Source organism: Rhea americana, unplaced genomic scaffold, assembly GCF_003343005.1.
Source record: "Rhea americana isolate MKP2758 unplaced genomic scaffold, rheAme1 scaffold_29, whole genome shotgun sequence".
In the NCBI taxonomy this organism is placed as follows: domain Eukaryota; kingdom Metazoa; phylum Chordata; class Aves; order Rheiformes; family Rheidae; genus Rhea; species Rhea americana.
Genome location: NW_028186412.1, coordinates 5,530,443 through 5,551,007, shown reverse-complemented (window position 1 = coordinate 5,551,007; position 20,565 = coordinate 5,530,443). Strand labels below are relative to the sequence as shown.

General features: G+C 41.2%; 1 protein-coding gene and 1 long non-coding RNA gene across 3 annotated transcripts in view; one reads left to right on the top strand and one right to left on the bottom strand.

The window, feature by feature from the left end:
• Positions 1–18,759, top strand: part of LOC146593569 (uncharacterized) — a 25,877-nt gene extending 7,118 nt beyond the window's left edge. The window contains exons 2-4 of one of the 2 annotated variants that reach the window (XR_014896355.1): positions 9,991–10,179; positions 13,292–13,365; positions 14,723–18,759. This is a non-coding gene — a long non-coding RNA (uncharacterized LOC146593569). The remainder of the gene's footprint in view (positions 1–9,990; positions 10,180–13,291; positions 13,366–14,722) is intronic. The other variant, XR_014896356.1, reaches the window with a different exon arrangement.
• RAB39A (RAB39A, member RAS oncogene family) lies at positions 10,041–20,549 on the bottom strand. The gene is made up of 2 exons (XM_085309056.1): positions 20,227–20,549; positions 10,041–10,467 (listed from the first exon to the last, which is right to left on the bottom strand). The coding sequence occupies exons 1-2, from the start codon at positions 20,547–20,549 to the stop codon at positions 10,041–10,043; spliced, it is 750 nt and encodes a 249-aa protein (XP_085165182.1).
• Positions 20,550–20,565: the final 16 nt, after the last annotated feature.

Here is a 20,565-nt window from a genome sequence, read left to right as displayed (position 1 = left end):
TGGACAGTGAGGTGGATTGAGAACTGTCTGAAAGGCAGAGCTCGGAGGGTCGTCATCAGTGGTGTGGAGTCCAGTTGGAGGCCTGTGGCTAGTGGCATCCCCCAGGGCTCAGTGCTGGGTCCCATCCTGTTCGACTTCTTCATCAATGACCTGGATGAGGGGACAGAGTGCCTCCTCAGCAAGTTTGCTGATGATCCCAAGCTGGGAGGAGTGGCTGATACTCCTGAGGGCTGTGCTGCCATTCAGAGAGACCTGGACAGGGTGGAGAGCTGGGCAGAGAGAAACCTCCTGAGGTTCAAGAAGGGCAAGTGCAGAGTCCTGCACCTAGGGAAAAATAACCCTAGGCACCAGGACAAGCTGGGGGCTGACCTTCTGGAGAGCAGCTCTGCAGAGAAGGACCTGGGAGTGCTGGTGGATGACAGGTTGACCATGAGGCAGCAATGTGCCCTTGTGGCCAAGAAGGCCAGTGGTCTCCTGGAGTGCCTTAGGAAGAGTGTTGCCAGCAGGTGGAGGGAGGTGATGCTGCCCCTCTCCTCAGCCCTGGTGAGGCTTCATCTCGAGTCCTGTGTCCATTTCTGGGCTCCCCACTACAAGAGAGACATGGAGCTACTGCAGAGAGTCCAGCATAGGGCTACGAAGATGATCAGAGTGCTGGAGCATCTGCCCTCTGAGGAACGGCTGCGAGAGCTGGGTGTCTTCAGCCTGGGGAAGAGAAGACTGCGGGGGGATCTTATCAATGTGTACAAGTACCTGAAGGGAAGGTGTCAAGGGGGTGGGGCTGAACTCCTTTCAGTTGTCCCGTGTGACAGGACAAGAGGCAGTGGGCAGAAATTGAAGCACAGGAAGTTCCGCCTGACCGTGATGGGGAATTTCTTTCCTGTGAGAGTGACGGAGCCCTGGACCAGGTTGCCCAGAGAGGTTGTGGAGTCTCCTTTGGAGATATTCAAGGCCCGCTTGGATGCAGCCCTGTCTACCATGCTCTAGGTGACCCTGCTGAGCAGGGAGGTTGGACTAGATGATCTCCAGAGGTCCCTTCCAACCTTACTGTTTCTATGATTCTATGATTCCTTGTGGAGGAATCTATTTTTGTTTCCTGTTGTATGAATTGGTTTTGACCTGGTGAATTCATTTGCTCAGCTCTAACCTTGCCTACTTCTCAAATCACTTCCCATGGAGCTTCAGAAAAGCCAATTCTTTGTGGTGGAAAACAGGCCAAAATTGAAGAAAGGTGTGAAAAGCTACAAGAACCTGCTGAGCTAATGATCTGGAAGTTCAGATCAACTTTGTATCAATGTAAAAGTGTTGTCTTAGCTAAGTGTTACCATTACTTGCTGTACTTTGTACTAGTTTTAGCATGCTAGCTTCTCAGCTGATTTCTCTCCCAGCTAGCAGGGCTAGCTGTGCCCCATGCAAGCTCAAAAGCAACATGCCCCATGCAAGCTCAAAAAAATGCAGGAAATGTCTGAATTTCTTATTCTCAGCTTTGGGAGACTTTGGGGTATGGCCATGTGTAAGCTCTTTCCAGACAAGTTCAGCTTCAAAAGCTTCTGATCRTATTTGGAAAGTCTCTGTGTGTTGCCCCTTTCATTCTGCAGAAGTCCCCGGGATCCCAGCATCTCCAGCAGCTGTCCAGGCTGTGAGCAAGTAAATGTGTGCGTATTTGTGATAACTGCTGGTGACACGGGGAAAGCCATTGAACTCCCTGTGCCTGCATATCTTCTGTCCCATCGGTTAATATAACAAGGCTGTCCTTGCCGCTTTGATTCACATTCACTGAGCAAAGAGATGGGGCCTTTAAAGTGCTGCAGCTACCAGTTCCTGGCAGGGGGAGTGCGATGGAGTGTATATGTGTGCATCAGCTGCTCCATTGCACAGGCCAGATACAGCTTTATGGGTATGTAAAGCCTGTAAACCAGAGAAACTGAGATACAGGCAAATATTCTATGAACTGTGATATGGAGGCGGTCATTCCTGGGAGCCACTACTCCATAAACTGATCTATCCTCTTTTACCCAAACTTTTTTAAAATGAGAATATTCCCAATTTGAGATCTTTTTTTCCTTTCAATTTCTATTGCATCTATTATTTTTTTAATATATGCTTGCTGTTAATGCCACAGTTTAGTGGTGTTTTTAGACAGCTTTTGAGAAGGGACTCTAGATGTCATTTACCTAGAAAATAAACTATCTGTAAAGGAAAATCTCATCTCAGTACTCTTCGATGTAAAGCTTAGAGTACAAAACCATTCAAATGTTATACTTCTTGCAAATTTTGCATAGTGAGCATTTAAGCTAAATAAAGCTGGGCTGTCATATACAGCTATGTTTTAAAATGACTTACTGCATAGCATTGCTCCATTCTCATTTGTTCCGTTTGTAAGATAGCTAGGCCAAGATGTCTTTCACTGTTTATTTTCTTAATAAGACCTTCAGCCCTGTTTACTTTTTAAATAAGAAAAATTTTTAAAAAGAAAGTTTCTTTAAGGAAAACTTCACATCTAAGTTTGACCTTAGGAACRTGTCTAGATAGACTGAATTGCCTTCCTTGATGAAAACTCCCACTGCAGCATGGGAGCTCAGCAATGTGGCCTGGGCCTGGACATGGACATGGGCATGGGCTTGATCATGGGCCTGGGAGTGGGCTGGAGAGTTTCCTACCAACTACCCTTTTAGTTTAACTCATTAACTCACTCTCTGTAAGTATTTRCACTTTTTGTGCACACCTACCACAAAAGTGTAGCAGTACACACAACATAGCAGGATCTGAGCGCCCACTGTGGTCTCCTCTAGTCTAAGACCATGGTCTTCTCCAGTCTAAGCATCCTCAGAAGTCCTRTAACCTTTGCTGTAAGTTACGCAGTTGGCCTGAAACAATCAGCAAGGAAAGTCCTGACTGCAAACGTTCAGGCCTCCTGTCTAAATGTGCTCTGATACAATAGCGGTGAGTAGTGACAGCTGAGGAATAAAGGGGATACAAACAGGGCAGAAGCCACGAGACGAGGAAACAGTAATCCGTTTTACTGAAATTAGAAATAATATTCATTTCATTTTGCGTTGCTTCTACAGTAACTGTAAGATTCTTCTAAAGATCTGTGCATTGTTTTCCCTAGAAAGTAAAGATATCTATGAGCCTCAAGGTATTGCGGTATTTTAGTGCCACTTTAGGGCACAGTGAAAGTACAAAAACTTACATAATTTCCTGTCATTTGCTTTAATTCTATTGCAAATGGTTATTACTAAATTCTGACACTAATGAAAATATTAATTAGTATATGGTTCTACACTGGACTACAGTTTTATATGTTTTGCATGGATTGTTAAAGACAATCCTAGAGCTGTCCATGGGTTCACAATGGTTTGCAAATGTCATCTCATTAAGGCTTAGATGATCAGTGAAATAAATACTGTGCATATATATATATATATATATATATGTATGTATACACATATATATGTATGTATCCCATGTATCTTGGAGTGAATTGATTGCAGGGCAGATCTGTTGACTTTGAATGAGTTGCATCAGATATAAATATGCCCTGTTATGTTCTCATCTAACACCYCAAGGCATTAGATGAATATTATTAATTAGGTGAATTATTAATATATCAATAATGAATATAATTAATATAGCAATAATGAATTAATATTTTAATAATATAACAATATTAATTCATAATATTCATCTTATGAATGTGTATAGTTTCTTCTAATTTTTACTTAGTCCATGATGGAAAAAGACGTTTGATATGTGATTAGTCAGTCTTGGACACTCTCCAATCAGTCTAGATAGAGTCAGTGGGGGTACTAAGTCTTTATGTTCTTTTCTTCAGTGCGAAAGCCTGGTTTATCACTGCACTGCATAGTTAGCACCCTCTGGAGGAACTATGCCGTGAAAGTCTTCAAAGATAATCCTTTTAACGAGGCAAGGATATGCAGGCATTTGCCTGGCTGACATCTGGTCCAATGACCAAACTTTTCACATGAAACTTCTTCTTCTGAATGTTTATTTCTATTTTAAGAAGAAAGCAAACAATTTTATTTCTGGTGCTTCCTATCTGAGCTTCACGTCACCCTTCCAGTTAAAAGCATTTTGGAAAAAATGTCTATGTGGGGGATTGGAGATTATTGTTGCTTTCACTTACAACTGTTAAAGATTTTGTTGTCTTTGTATCACCAGAACCGCCTATCCTGTGCATCTCAGGGCGACCTGTTTGTTCTTATGCCAACATTGTCCTCTAGTTTAAATAACTCTTCTCTCTTCCTGACGTTTACTCTTCTCTGATATATTTTTAGACAACAAGGCTAKTCACTCAGAATTCACTTGGTGGAAAATTTTGCACTTTTTGCCCTGAGTTATGCTGAGGATGTCAGAGTGGTGCAGGCAGAAGCTGCGGGAGGATTTCCAGTGTGCCGGGATGCTCAGGAGCACACGGCATTTGTGGGACAAAATGTGGCCCTTGTTCGGTGCCAGCCACTGAGCAGAGGACTGTGGTAGGAAATTAAATCTGATCTAATTTTCCCTCTTCTAGACTTTTTTGGACAGCTAAAAATGTACTRTTCCATTTACTCTGTGTACTGAAGGGGTTATATCATAATGTGTTTGTGAAGCATGGCAGGATAAAAGAGGATGTAACATGAAAAAAATATAATTTCGTATGCTCTTTTTCTGACACTGTTACCTTGTTCACATATGCAACTATTTTTCATGCTCAACCAKTTTTGTATGTTACTTGTTTTAAAAGTTCTCAGAGAATCGGACTGTTTTGTCATAGAGTGCTGGGCAGRGAAAAAATCCCAATAAAATGAACAATGTTGCTGTGAATTTTAGTGGTTTGACTGACCGGAATTGGAACTTACCTCTTCTAAACTTAGCAGCAAGCTATGCCCTGGCATAGCTTGTTCCTCTATTKTATATAGCCCTGGCTATGCTTCGGGGAAACGAGAAAAATGATCTGCATGGAGGATGCCTTTTTCCCCTTAATAGTAAGCATTAATTATTTTCAAACAGCAAATTAATATAAAATATGACTAAATATTTAAACTATTTGCTGGGCATCGAAAATTGTAACCAAAACTCAGAGTTCTTTAGTGCTGCAGAGCACTGACAGCCCTGCAAGCTTTTTATTACTAAAATTATGAKTAAAATATTTTCCATAATTCCTCTCCTCACTCTTAGCATCTTAATACGTAACAAAAAACACCAGTATTTTAAACTAGCATCCCGCTCAGTGTCATACCTTAGAACCAAATAAAGCTCTTGGCAGTCCCATCCTGTAAAGAAAACATGCAGGGAAGAAGGAAAAGGGGAAGAAGTCTCTGCAAAGTCCATAAATACCCAACTGTTCCTCTCTGGTGTTGTCCCACAGAATTAACGGATCCTTAGGGAGCAACTGTAGCTGTGGAGTTGTTAACCCATGCCTCTGTGCCAGCTCCAAGTCTTTGGCACTTTCCCTTCATCCTGCAGTCCCACAGGACCTACGGAGGTTTTGGCAGCGTCATGGGGGCTCTGCCAGTGTTTCCTCTCATTTCTCTCTCTGGGCTCTGCAGGGGTGGCAGAGGTGTCTGCATCTTCCTTTCCAGCCCTGTCTTGTGCACGCCTTTCCCAGCCTACCGATTTCTCTTCTACCTGGTTCRTGGATATGGGAGACTGTGTCCATCCCTCCGGTGCAGCTGGGGACGTTTCCATGGGATGACATGGGCATGGAGCAGGAAAACTCAGTATTTCTACAAGCAGGCTGGATGCCATGGCAATTGTGAAACACATTTCTTTAGCTATAGCTGGAACTTCAGCTTGTTTACCTAAGTGTTGATTGTATTGGCTCTGCATGTGTTTACTTCTAATTTTTAAGTTGCTGTAGGAAGTTTTCAGCTGCAAAGTGAGCTCCTAGCAGCCCATGGGGGTAATCAGGCTGATTCTCAGTCCGGTCTGCCYTAGCCCCAGGACACAGCTGAAGGCCTGTTACCAGCTGTTATTGCAGCTCTTCTCCCCCAGACCAGCAGTCTCTYGGTGCCGAGAGGTAGCTAAAATGTGACTTTCTCTGAAAAATGAATAAATGAAATACTTTCAAAAATGATCCAGTTCAGCAACTCTGAGTCTTGATTTGTATTTTGGATTCCTCAGCTGTGGGTTTCAATTAAAATTTACCTACCATAAAGAGCCTACTGCTCTCCATTTCTGTCTAGCCTAGTGTCAGGAGGAGAGGCTGTCCAGCTGCTACAGCGGTGTTTGCTTTCCCATCTCCCTCGGGGCTAAAAGCCTACAGTATGTGTATTACACTTCTTTGGGTGCATTATCACAGTCTGGGATTTGTGCTAGCAACTTCTTTCCCAGGACACATTTTAGTCTCGTGTTCGCTGTTTCAGTGCAGTATTTCACCAGTGGTTTGTGAGAGTGGCAAAATACGCAAAGGGAAACMACTGTCCTGTGTCTCTCTGTGTTCACAGAGCCGCCTGTTCCCTATCAGAAGTGCTGCCTAGTGAAATATTTTTGGGTTCTCAGCGTCAACCTAGTTTTATTCACACATATGCTACACTCCCACTAAGTCTTATGCAAGWAAAATTGTCTTCAGGAACTTGTACAACTTCATAGTCTTTATACTATGCTCTACTGGCACTTCTTCCATCAGATCGCCTTCAGCAGGTTTGCACATTCTCTGAAAYGTGATAAACAAGTTTGCCATGCTCAGAAGTAAAATTCAGATTTTTCCATAGCTATATTTGCTTCACAGCAGAGGATGTATTGCTGAGTAAAAAGACACCATATGTATCCAGTCAGTTTTCAGAGAAAGTCTCACACAACTTAAAACTAAACCTAGGCCTTGAATTGCTACTAGAAATAGACAGAAATAATTCTACAGGCRCTTACGAGATGTGGTTTTGAAGTCTGTTCTTTTTAAGGATCAGGCAGAGGAATTTTTCAGTTGAATTCTTCTATTATTGAATACATTAAGTGTTGCTATTATTATCCTTAAGATACCTAGGTTACTAGTCTTAACAGCTTTTCCTTTTCGTAACTGGGATTTGCCAATCATTAATTTGCAAGTTTTAAAAAATCATTTCTACTTCTTAATMTGGTTTTCAAATGAGATTTCTCTAATTACTAGTATCAATAGTAAGCGGTAAGTTTTGCTGTTCCTTTGCGGGGGAGGGAAGAAAGAATATAGATGCATTAAGCTATAAAATCTACAGTCTAGTCAAGCTGTTACTTACATACTGTRCTGCAAAACATCTAGAAGCAAAATGATGTATTTCAGCAAATCATGTATTCATCAGACATTTCTATTAACTGCGAGTGTGTAGTGAGAAGGTATGGTATTGTTTTAATATATCATCAAGATAGACAATGTTAGAATGCACATGTTAATCTACATTTTTAGGAATTACAAATAAGACATCAATGTGCACAGTACTTAAAAAAGCAGTGAAYTTCTTTCCTAGTTGCATTGACAATACCAGATCCTTACACAGCTGAATCTGGTTAAAAGCTCTACTCCCATCATAATAAATGTGAGACTACAGATACAGCATTCACAGCAGAGATCATTAAGGCTCTGTTCTGATGATTGTTTATTTCTCAGTGCATATTGCCCCTCTCTCTTCTCCCACTCCCTTCCCCTCCCTCTTGGCCCCCCCTAGTTTTTTCATACAGAGTGAAAAGCTCATTGGCTCCAGAGTATTCAGGAAGAAAAATTTAAAATAAAAGATTGCAACCTGAAAATAAGGAAATGTGTAATGAAATGTAGACTTATACTAATWGCAATACCTGGTACTTATAAAGCTGTTTCCATCTTTGTAATTATTTTTTGCACAGTGGAAGAAATCWGTATCCACATCCCATTGTGCTAAATGCTCTACAACGAGAGCACACACAGAATGGAATCCAAAYCAAAGATCAGACAACCAAACTGGGTCTTAGAGGTCTCTGGAAATTTGGGGAACAATATTCATTTCTATTTTGGAGATGCAGGAGGTGAGGCACAGAAAGCTTAAATACCTTGCGCAGAAACAGTGAAGCAGTGGTAGACTTTGGGTCTATTGACTCCTCAGCTGCTGATTTATTCATTGGTCCATTCTGTCCTCTTAAGCAACTAAGAGAAGATATTTTGAGATATACGACATGGGCCTAGTACACAGGGTACATTGTCAAATGCAMACAACTGATTCTGCGCTACCTTTTGGTGCCTGCTGTAATTTACATTTACAAAAAGAGGGCCTAAAATACCCTCAAATCAAAATGGCATTGTATAAATGACTAAAATATGTAGTTTAGTAGAGAATCAAGCTCAGAGCAATTAGTTTGTGGCATGCTGAGACTAGAATTAACTGACTGTTTTAACTTGTAATAAATTAAGGCTGGATTCCTGTTTATATTAAGGCCTCTATCCTATGACAGTATAACCTTGCCTCAGTGCAGACAAGACTCAGGCTTTTGAAGAACTCATCTTTCAGTTCCCTTTGAAGTCAATAGTTCCAGTGGCCCTAAATCAATAAAATAACTGGAATCGAACAATTTGTCTTTATACCATGGGTTATGTACAAAAAGATGGCAAAAGGACCTAAAAACAGTCCGAAGGAAAACCTATTATGTTTATTGAAGAAAAAAGTTAGATTAGACAGACCTGTTTGCTTGGTATTGGACATGGAGAACTGTAACATGACAACACATCTTTACATGAAGAAAACTGGCTTGATGTTTGGAGGTTATGAGTATGTCCAGTAAATTGTAGATGCTTATCAACTCTGGAGATCAAGCCATCTTGTTACACTACTGAGATAAAATAGAAATAGAGTTATTTGGCATTTAGTGCTAGACATATAGGGTATATTTTGCATAAAGCTAGTGTGTGTTATATTCAGAGGTGTAGGAAGATGACCTCAAGCTCAGTAAAATGCTACATGATCACAGGTTTCTCCTATTATTATTTTTATTAAAAGCCATTATTTGTTGCTTTCTTAGAATAGGAGTTCTCCAACTTTGCTTTTATGTAGCCCAGTATTATTTTAGAAATTCTCTCCTTTCCTAACACTCTGTTCATAACAGTTTTGGTTTTAAAACCTTCATTTTTAGACAACTGTTTAAATTTGCTGGCTTAGAATAAACCATCATTGTTCTCTTCAAATTCAACCCCACGGGTTGCAGCACTTTTTAATTTTTTTTACTTCTAATTAGAAGTAGATTTATTTTTTAAAGCTAATATGAAAYTGGTTTGTGTGAATTAACATAATTCCTCAGGCAACAGTGCGGCTATGACAGTTACCCAGCTGAGGATATGGCCTCCAGAATGTACCTCTAGTATTTAGGAAATCTACATTTTTGTAGATTGTTTTGTATACAAGTCAAATAACAGCTGGATCCTATGTGATGTTACAGTTAGTTTCATTGGCAATTCAGAAGATAGATAGTTAATAACAAATTTCGTTGCTTCTATTCCCCATTTTCATATACAAATAAATTGTCTTCTCTAAAACATTCTTTTTCTTTAGTAAGGCTTGTATTCATAGTCATATCAAAAGTGTTTTGGAGCAATCTTTCTGCTTGCTTTCTTCAGTTATCATTATTCTACAGTGTTCTGAACCTTAGTAGTCATTAGCAAACCTGCATTTGAGTAAAGAATCACATTAAAAAACTATAAGGTAAAGTATTTTCTTGTCCAAAACTAAGGCAGGATGAACTAAAGTAATGAGCTCATCTGATCCTCACCTATCAAGGCTTGATTTTAAACTGTACTCAAATACAAAGCCCAGTAGAGGATGTTGTCATGAAGATTATTGCGCTTTCTCAGTATCTTGCTATAGGATTACTTTCTTCAGCKATATATAATTTCTTTTCTTGAATGCCACACAAAGTTACCGTACTCTGTGAAAAAAAGGACTTAAATTTTGATGAAGTCGTGAATTAGACATAAGGAGACAGAAAACAAATYACTATTCTATGATTCAGCTACATCATGATCTAATATTGTTTCAAAATTATTTTGCTGTTAATTAGATTGGCATCGTTTTCTGAACACCTGATGTGCTCTTTGGCGTGCTACAAACTTAACAGATGCACTGTCTTCTGGGCTTTACCGCTTCCTCTGATGAATGTACAACATTTGGAACAAAGCCACTCTTAACACCTTCCCAGCCATCCTGGATTGTGATTTCTCCTTTTTTTACAAGTTCATAGATGTCTCGGGTAAGAATTGTGAAGGACTCTTCAACATTTGTGGCATCTTTTGCTGAAGTTTCTATGTATTTCATACCACAGTCAGATGACAGTTTTTCAGCTTCTTCTCTGGTAACCTCCCGCTGTGATACTAAGTCGCATTTATGTCCTACTAACAGAAACACGATCTGAAAGGGCTGTACATGCATTTTTGCTTCTTCTAGCCAGTCTTTCACRTGTTCAAAAGATCGCCGATTTGTAATGTCAAACACTAGTAAGCCACCCACAGAATTGCGATAATAAGATCGTGTTATTGATCTGTGAAGAAAAAACAAGAAAAAGGAAAATTAAAATTAAATTACATTTTCACTTTATTTGTAAACACATTACTTTTCCACATGGCAATGTGGTTTTTTTACTATAATTTTTATGAAATATGTCTTTGYTTTTCTTTAATCAGAATTTATCAGTTTGCCTTCTCTGCACAAAGACGTTCCTTTGTCATATTTCCTTACATTCAAAAGTCACTTTCTAAACATTCTTTAAATCAACATCTGGCACCAGTTTTGAATGCTGAATACCAGTTTGAATGCAAAGTGCTGTTATTAGTAAATGGTTGCACATATTTGCAGAAGAAAAAAAATCAAATATTTAGCTAATAATTGTTAGCACTGAGGTCCCAGTCCTTCAGTTTTATACACACATGCACTTAACTTCATTCTATTCAGTTATTTCAAAATGAAATATATAGGCAAATGCTGACAAAACTGGAGCCTAGGTTTGTCAGTGTACAAGCATATCCTTTTGCATTCCTTTCAGACAAATTTGTCAGTAGTAAAGCTTSATAAATAATCATAGGTGCTTGTGCTTGTGGGTGGACAGGTAACAGACCACGAAAGGAAACTCCCCAAACAACGCCGTCCAAAACTGACTTGAGCTGGGCAAGCACGTACTTGTTAGAGCGCTGACAAAGAGCACTTCCACCTCTAGCATACCTTTCACATAGAGTTTCAAAAACTCTTTATATTGTATTTATCCTTTTTTTCGCATGATACTTCTAGAACTAGCAACAAATACTCTACGTTGCAGAGCATTCTCTGGGAGTAATTTTGGAAAGCGGAAACCCTTCCTCTGAGAGAARAGATTTTTAATGAGCTCTAGGAAGAGAAAAAAAAGTGTTTGTTAGAATGTAGATGGAGAAAGATAAAGGGACTGAAAAATTATTCTAAGCTGGTAATCATGGGCAATAGGGGAGGATGGCAAAAGTGAGACGAGCCATTTTAAAAGAAGTRACAACAGTCATTTTTGGAAATGATAATATAGCGAAGAATTAATTCTATTTTATCTTATGATAGCGAAGAGAATATAGTTTCAGAACATAATGGATCAGAATGAACTGTACCCAGAAACACATTCTTCTGTAACAGTAACTCCCACTGATYTGCAGGTAATCATATGTTATATAGTCTTTTATAATAATTTGAACAGAGGTATAATTAGCTGCAATAGTCATATTACAGAGAAGTAAGTGTAGTTAGATAAGGCTTAGCTTTCTTTAGATAACTAAATTCCTTTAGCCATGGCAAACTGCATTAGATATGGTTTTATCTAGATAACAGGGAGGGATTGTTTGTCCTATTTTTCAGAAAGATCTTTTATGCATTCTCAGYAACAGAGTCCATGGAGTTTGTCTCTGAACCATTTCAATGTGAAGACAATAGGATGTAAAGACAAACTCTAAGGTTCATTCTAGCATGGATATGAAAAATGATGTGATTTTCAAAAATTATTTAATACTGTAAATAAGGGCTATCATATTCTGTGATATATTGAATAAAAAGTACTATATGAATGTGTTTAAGGTTTTTGTAAGTGGTATTTTTGCAGTGGAGCAGTTGCAAACGCAAATGAGTACCTCAAAATACAAGTGGCTTTAGACTAAGGAAAAGTATGTAAAGAAAAATGGCATTAAATCTGGAAAAGTAGACTAATGCAACCAATTTTCAGAAACTACCTGGAAAACAGTTGTGCCAAAAGAAATGTATTAGGTGGTGAAGTAAGTAAGTTAGTAYTGAAAAAGTACTGCATCATCTACCAAACATTTTTATACAGAATGATGCCGTATTGTATATGTATTGCTATGTGCTTATACGTAGAAGTCTATATCCTCATGTATGTAACTCACTTCAGCAGAGTTATGGCAATTGATACTAGTTGATAATCTAGGCCATCATGTTTAATTATGTGTATGTATTGTCTGTAACAAAGGTGGCTAATAGCATCTGTAGCTTTGTGCTGTACATTACAACAACTGGAAGTATATATGAGAGAGGCAGCAGTCACTTTTCTACATTTCTGGTATATATCATTTGAAATTAGTTTGCTCATACCAAAAAAAGATATACTAGTGATACTTTTAAAAACAGTAACAAAAGAAAGTAGGGGGAAAAATAACAAAAGAAAGTATAAAAAATAAACATGATCTCATTATGTGCTGCTTAAGCGATTGTCTAACATCTGAGAAAGGATGATGTTTGTTGAAATATGGTCTATAAATATTTGAATAGGCTTACTATTCAGATGAATAATTATTTACCTTTTCTTTTTTWAAAAAAAGAAAGTATTCCTGGGAAATAAGATAAATTTTTGAAACAGAAAGTTTAAGCCATCAGTTTTGAAAAATATCTGGGCACATAAATGTGGTAGCTTGTTCAACAGTGTCTAAAACATTTGACTTAGATATGACAATCAGAGTAGATAAATATTAGATGAATACATTTTTGGTGGATAGTTACTTGGAAAATGAACTGTGTAAAGTATATGTTCCTATATGTACCCCTAATGTACCCATAATGCACCCATTTATGTCCTGTATCATGCCTAGAAAGARCGAAGGAGCATTGAATTAGATGGTCTGGTAGATCTCTGGTTTTATTTTATTTTTCTCTATGAAGCTAAGTGCAAGGCCAATGTTTGACTCTTACTAATAGTATGGCTAAAGATTAGCCCTACAATAGGACTTTCAGGTGCCTCTGATAAGGCTGAGAATTACAGCAGCAATATCCTAAACGTATGCTCTGCTCAGCTGCTAACCTACCTAAGGTGCTGACGCGTCTGAGACATACTCTGATGTGTTCTTCAGGGCGGTGTGGGCTGGGGGCAGTGCCTGCCTTCACTCCTGGCTCATACAGGAGTTAAGACCAACCACGGCTCCCGGTAAGYGTCCTGAAGGGTTCTGCTGGGCAAGGTTTCACCAGAACACACCTAACACACTCRGATGGGTTCAAACTCCTCACCAAATGTAGATGAACTTGCTTTCTTTCAGCACAGTGRATATACCAATCTTTCACACAGATTCCTAGTGCATTAGTTCACCAGATGCAGGTTAGTGCTCACAGGACACTTGATAGAGGCTACTCTAAATGTTTTGCTTAGAACYCTTACAGACTTACAGACTTTACAGACAACGCCAGTATAGTCTAAATGTCTTCATTGAAAAGTATGGTGATGACAGTGCCTGGCAGTTAGCAAAAGATACAGAGAGCTGAGAGACATTCAGAAAGCTTGGGAGCCACTAGCCAGAGCCCTCACAGGGGAAGTGAAGGAGCTGGATTCATCTAACCAAAAGAAGTAGTTGAGGGAAGGAGGAATATACTCTATGCCTTTTGCTGGAACTGTGCAAAAGAGATTACAAAGTTCGCAGGACCGGAGAGCACATGACATCACCGTAATGGCTAAGGTGAACTGCTCAGAGTGCAGTTCTTAAGTTCTGATTCCAGGAATATTTCATCCAGTGACCATTTAATGTAAAATCCATAAATAAAAGGGCTTCATAGAAAGATTAGAGTCTCCAGTGCCACCATTCACAGATAAGTACTTGATCACTAGTTCAGAGAGTCATACTCCTATGACCTGGCTGAATGGTCTCCTTGGTAAGATCCACTCCCAGATGATGAAAGATAGGTGTCTAAACACCATTCTCCTGCCTCCTGTGTGAATGCTTCTTGTTGTTACTGTCAGAGGGCAGCTAGAGTGGGCTACTCAGCAAGTGAAACTGAATTTGGAGCTGAGTGTGACAGCAAGGCAGGTGGGAGCAATTATCTCACTGACCAAGGTGCTGTCCCATGGCACCCATGTAAGAGCAGAACAGACCTGCTGACAGTGGCCATGGTCAGTGACAGCAAGTGAGTGCCAGATAAATCTGTAGTGATGAGGCAGGGCTAAGTCAGGAAGACAGGTGTGTGAGTCAGGGTCTGAGTCAGGATCAGTAAGGTGCAGGACTGGGTGCAGACATACCTACAGCAGAGCTCAGGCAAGAACCAAGGGTGAGAGGCACCAATGAAGCTTCTCACAGCTCTTTTCACAGCAATCCAGTCCCAAGCTACAATTGCACCATGTCACAGCTGGCCTTTGAATACAGGCAGCCAGATCCCTSGTAGGGCAAAATGTTGCACAGCATGTTGATGCACTCAGAGCCCTGAAAGTTATGTTTTATAAAAGCTATAAATATAGGCAGTTATGCCTTAAAAAGAGGGAGGGTGTTGTTCATYYTCTTTTTCACTTTTGTTCTCAGGGGGTGATTCCAGGCTGTGCATTCCAGGTGGGCAGAAACTTCTCAAAGCAACAAATTTTYAATTCCATTTCCAAAYCCATCATTTCTCYRTGGTTATCTTTGGGCGACTTCCTAYATTATCAGCCTGGTTCTTCAGACCCTGCACAAGGTACCTTCCTAGTATAAGGTTGTGGATCCCATTCCAGGATATGCTATCTATTATTGAATTTTTAAATTGTTTAAAAGATGTACTTCTCAGCCTACTCTATTCTGATATAGCTGAAAGGAAAAATGTTTAATTTCAACACAGGACATTYTTCTACAGTATAAGCACCATCTCAGTGATTACAAAGACCACAAAGCAATCCTGAGTTAGTTTAGAAACTGCAGCCTAGAAAAAAGATAATTCAAGGGAGAAATGGTAGTCTACAAAATCACAGAGAGAGCAGMCATAGACTGATTGTTCATCTCTTCAAGTACAAAAGTTAGAGGCTACTAAACATAGCTAGTAGGAGCCAAATTCAAAATAAAAACCCCAAATGATGGTCCTTCATGCAACAGGTGGTAGATGTGTGCATCTCAATGGGAAAGATGCTATGAATGCAAAGAGTTTATCTGAAGTCCATGGAAGTCTGAACAAACACTGAACAAGAGACTGATAGAGGTTTATTGAATAGACAAACCACACCAGGCTCAAAAAATCCCTCAAATTGAAAGTAYGGGCTCACGGAGTACCCAGGAGAATTCAAAGGCTCTATCAGAGACAGGATACCTTTCAACACTGTCTCCCATAACATCCTCACAGACAAGCTGATGAAGTATGGGCCAGATGAGTGAGGTGCACTGAAAACTGGCTGRACAAACTTAGATGGTTGTGATGACTGACAAGGAGTCTAGTTGGAGGTCAGTAACTACTGTTGTACCCTAAGGGTCAAAACTGAGTCCAAACCTGTTTAACATCTTTATTAATGATCTAGATGATGGGGCAGAGTGCACCCTCAGCAAGTCTGCAGATGACATAAAACTGGAAAGTGCAGCTGATAAGTCAACTGGTTGTGCTGCCATTCAGAGGAACCTTGATATCCATAAGAGATGGACAGAGAGGACCTCAGGAAGTTCAACAAAGGGAAATGCCAAGCCTTGCACCTGGGAATGAATAACCCCCTGCACCAGGACAGGCTGGGGGCTGACCAGCTGGAAAGCAGCTTTGCAGAGAAGAACTTGGGGGTCCTGAGGGACAACAAGGTGACCAAGAGCCAGCAATGTGTTCCTTGTGGCCAAGAARGCCAATGGTATCCTGCGGTGCATTGGGAAGAGCATTGCCATCAGGTTGAGAGACACGATCCTTCCCCTCTACTCAGTCCTAGYGCGGCCACACCTGGAGTAAYGTGTCTGGTTCTGGGATCCCCAGTATGAGAGAGGCATGGACAAACCGGAGTCCAGCAAATGGGCCACAAGATGATTTATGGACTGGAGCATCTATCATACAATGAAAGGCTGTGAGAGCTGGGACTGTTCTGCCTGGAGAAGAGAAGGCTCAAGGGGATCTTATCAATATRTATAAATACCTGATGGGATAAAAAGACAGGGTCAGAYTCTTCTCRGTGGTGCCCAATGACAGGGTGAGAYGCAACGGGCACAAACTGAAACACAGGAAGCTGCATCTGAMCAAAGGAAAATTTCTTTTCCTGAGAGGGTGACTGAGCACTGGAGCGGGTTGCCTAGGGAGACTGTAGAGTCTCCATCTCTGGAGATACTCCAAAGTCATCTGGATAAGGTACTGGGCAGCAGGCTCTAGGTGACCCTGCTTGAGCAGAGGAGTTGGACTAGCTGATCTCCAGAGGTCCCTTCCAACTTAAAACATTCTGTGATCTTGTGATTCTTTGAGTATGGACTTTAGACTATGGCCTTTCTTGTGCTCTTTCACAAGAAGAGAATATATCCACTTGCATGATTATACACAGTTAAGTGCTGCAAAATCAGATTCTAAGAGTAAARTGAAGTTTTTCACTGCATTATTGTTATTACTTTTTAAATAGAAGAAAAATACAGGGTTCTGCAAGTTGTCCAAGTCAGGATGAAGTACTGGTGACAGATTAGATTTSATGCAGTCCAACTTATTCATAAGGAATGCTCAAATTTCAGTTTCCCATATTATCAAGAAATCTGCATGTAGATCATAAATTCTTGTTGAAATTATGGCTTCTCATTTACAGTAAATTTTATTTCAGCTAATTAATTCTGATTGAATTAGCATTATGGAAGGGAAAAATACTGGCTAGAACAGAAGTCATCTTCTTAGCTTAATCTAAATATTAGATTAAAGATATAAGACCCTAATTAATACGCTGAAGAAAAGCTTTGCTAAGATGATGCCCACTGAACAATTGTTTCTAAACATGAATTAGATGTATTAATCACATAAGACTATGGCTTTAGAATGACTTTAAATCAGTCACTGTTTTTTTCTCATGATCCTAGTGATAGTTGCTAGGATGGACCAAACTTTCACTAAAAGCTGTATCTAATTTCAAAGACTTATTTTTATAYCGTGACTAAAAACTACACTGTAATGATACTGACTTTGAAACTATGTATTGCTTACCTAAAAAGAAGAATAAGGATAGTGTTTTATTCTTAAGCTATTAGAAACGGAATGTATCTAGTTAATATCATGGTTTAATAACATTGGRTTAGGATAATTGAGATATCCCCACAATATTTTTTCCTAAATTCTTGAAATAAACTCTCAGTTTTAATAGTGCTAGTAAGTACTTCACAGCCTTGGAATTTCCATGATTTAAATACATATCGTTGGACTTAARCACAGGAAAATTAAACAAGAAATTCACAGCAAAATAGACAATGAGAAACACATTGCCAAAGAAGAAAATTGCTGTAAATGACAACTAATTTCAAGTTGGAAAGAAACACAGGGTGTACCCCGTGCTTACCTTAGTCTGTGTTATGGGCCTTAGTCTTTACTCTGCAAGTCTGCAGGTTCTTGTTTCAGTAAGCTGTTTAAGGCATTGGTCAAGGTTAGCTGCTGTTTGTGCAGCAGCTAGCACAATGGGAAATTCTGATGCCTTACTGCTGTCAAAGTAAATATAATACATAACTGTACTATCTGAGCTCAAAATAAGTAARCTACCCAGTGTCTTGTTTGCAGCTTGTTCACCCTTGTTGTGGAAGTAGTAAGAATTACTTTGAGAATAATACAAAGAATGCTCCATTTTAAAAATAATTTCCAAGAACATACATGAAATTCTGTTGAAATACAGCAGCATCACTGAAGTAGACACATGCAAAACTTTTCCCRAAGCAAAATTTCCAAGAAAATGAGTGTTCTCTTTTAAGAGAGTGTGATGGCAGGGGTGTCAGACTTTACTTTTCCTCTTTTGCTAGGTCCTTGCCTAGGACCAAGAAAAGGAGGTTGTTGTACAGCCAGTATTTTGCCTTGTACACAGGAAATTCTCCAGGGAGCTTTTAAGGCAGGTTTTACTTCCTCCAAACTACCAATGCAACTGAGTTAGAGTAGAGCAAACTGCCTGTATTCCAGAAAATTAGATAGCTTCTTGGAATAATTAGTTCTTCCCCAATAATAACTTTGCTTGTGATCTGTAATCTTCTTCATTAGCAGAGAACAGAATGTGCAAGTTTCTAACCTGTGGTGTACAATTTAAGTAAAATATGCATAATTTATTTGCCTGAATGTAAAATAGACYATAAAATGAATGTTGTGATATTTTGTACATCAGTTGACAAGAAACTAGCAGCAGGAAAGTAAACACAGATATTTAAAACTACTTCCTCCAGTTTGTGTCTTCTGGATATTAGACAAAACACAGATGTATACTAATAGTAAATTTTAAAGCAACTGAATGCATGACTCATCACTGTATATCCCCTGAGCATTCTCAGTTTAAATGATATCTATCATTTGATTGAAAATGTATGCAAAACACAGTGTATTTGCATTCCTTTCAGTCAAGTGCCGTGTCATTGGCCATCCTGGCCATTTGTCAGAATATTCAAAATAAAGCAGTTATAAAYACTTAGTCATTTGTTTACATGTATTTTATGTTTGTTTGCTGGAAAGCACAGGGAGGATGAAGAATGCTGAGTRTTGGCACTGTTAATTTCTTTGCTAAACTTGCAGAGGCCTGTCTGCAAAGATATGTATAAGCTCCTGACTCATGCAAGCTCAGGAAAGTTTGTTGTTGTTGTTGTTTCTCCACTGTAAAGCTTGTAATTGAAAACAAAGGGTTGATATGCCCTAGTAAAATATTGAAATCCCACTTTGGCAGCTGAGTGGGAGAATMTACATAGTTGCTGGGGAGAAAAATAGGGAACTAAAAAAACCCCTCTTTCCTACAAGGAAGGGACCCATTTTAACCCTATTGCTAAAATCCCAGTGGCAAGTGTGCAGTTTAAGCACCAYGTATTGCAACAGATAGATGGGCCTAATGCATTAGCCTCCTCCCCGCGTTTGTACCTAGCTTGTAGATACTACCGAACCCAAAGTCCAAAATATATCCATACACAAATTGCCTGAGGTGGCAAGCAGTAAAGATAAAACAGAGAGTCACAAGAGTGTGTGACTTTGTAATGACAGAGCTACCTGAATGAATAATAGTATCAGCTTGTAAGCTGGGGAAGGACTGCGATCCTTTTGGGACAGGAAAGGAGGGTAGTTTTGTTACCTGTCTGTGACAGAGGGGAGAAAAGAGAGGATTTAATACTCGGAGTAGCATGTAGGCAACTGCACTAGTTCAGCTGCACTATAGATGACGGGAGTACTAGTGAAGGCTCCTGGTAACCCTCAGCGGAGAGCAGATGGAGAAGGCCGATACAGCCACAGCGAGCGACTGTAACCGTCTGCCCTACGGCTCTGGCGCTGCCGGAGCTGCCCCGGTGCTGGCAGTGCTGCTGTGCCGGGAGGGGGGCGAGCGGGGAGGCGGCCCGGCCCCTCGGGCTGCACGGGAGGGAGAGTTACGGCAGAGGGAAACGCTGCAGGGGAGGATTAGTTCTGAGGTGATGACAAAGTAAGAAATGGAGAGGGAAGCAGAGAGCTCCTGCTGCAAGGCAGGAAAAACCGTGGAGGAGGGGTCGCTACCCTGGCTTTGGGGCTTCAGGGCAGGGATGAGGGAGGGCAGGAGAAGCGGGACGAGGCCACTTGTTACCCCCACGGTGTGAGCTGGGGGGGGGGGTGCGGCTGTTCCCCAGTGGGGCGGAGGGGAAGGCTAGGAGAGGAGGCAGCTCCCGGGGGTGCTGCTGGGCAGCAGGGCAGGGCGGCTGCTGGGCAACGGGCTGCGGGGCCGGGGCTCGGTGGGCCATGGGGGGCGGGGAGGGATGAGTGGGGCACAGCAGCCAGGCAGGTGCAGAGCCGGACGTGCCGGGGGGAGGCAAAGCCCGTGGGGCAGGGGACGGCGCTGGCGGATGAGGTGGGGGCGCAGGGCGGCGGGGCCGGGGCCGCGCCGGTTCCGGGGGGCGGCCGGGCGGCGCGCAGGGCCCGGCTCCCGTACCTGAAGCGCTCCTGCCCGGCCGTGTCCCACAGCTGCAGCTTGACCCTCTTGCCGGGCTCGATCTCCACGAGCCGCGAGAAGAAGTCCACCCCCACGGTGGGGTCGGAGTGCAGCGGCCCCGGGAAGCGGCCCTCGGTGAAGCGGTGCAGGAGGCAGGACTTGCCCACGGTGGAGTCGCCCAGCACGATCAGCCGGAACTGATAGATCCAAATCGCCGCGTCCATGGCGGCCCCGGCCGGGCCCGGCTCCGCCTTGGGGCTCTTCCTGGGGCTCCTGCGCGGCCGGTGCCTGCACCGCGCTCCGATCGCCCCCACGCCCGGCATCGGCGCGGCGGGGCGG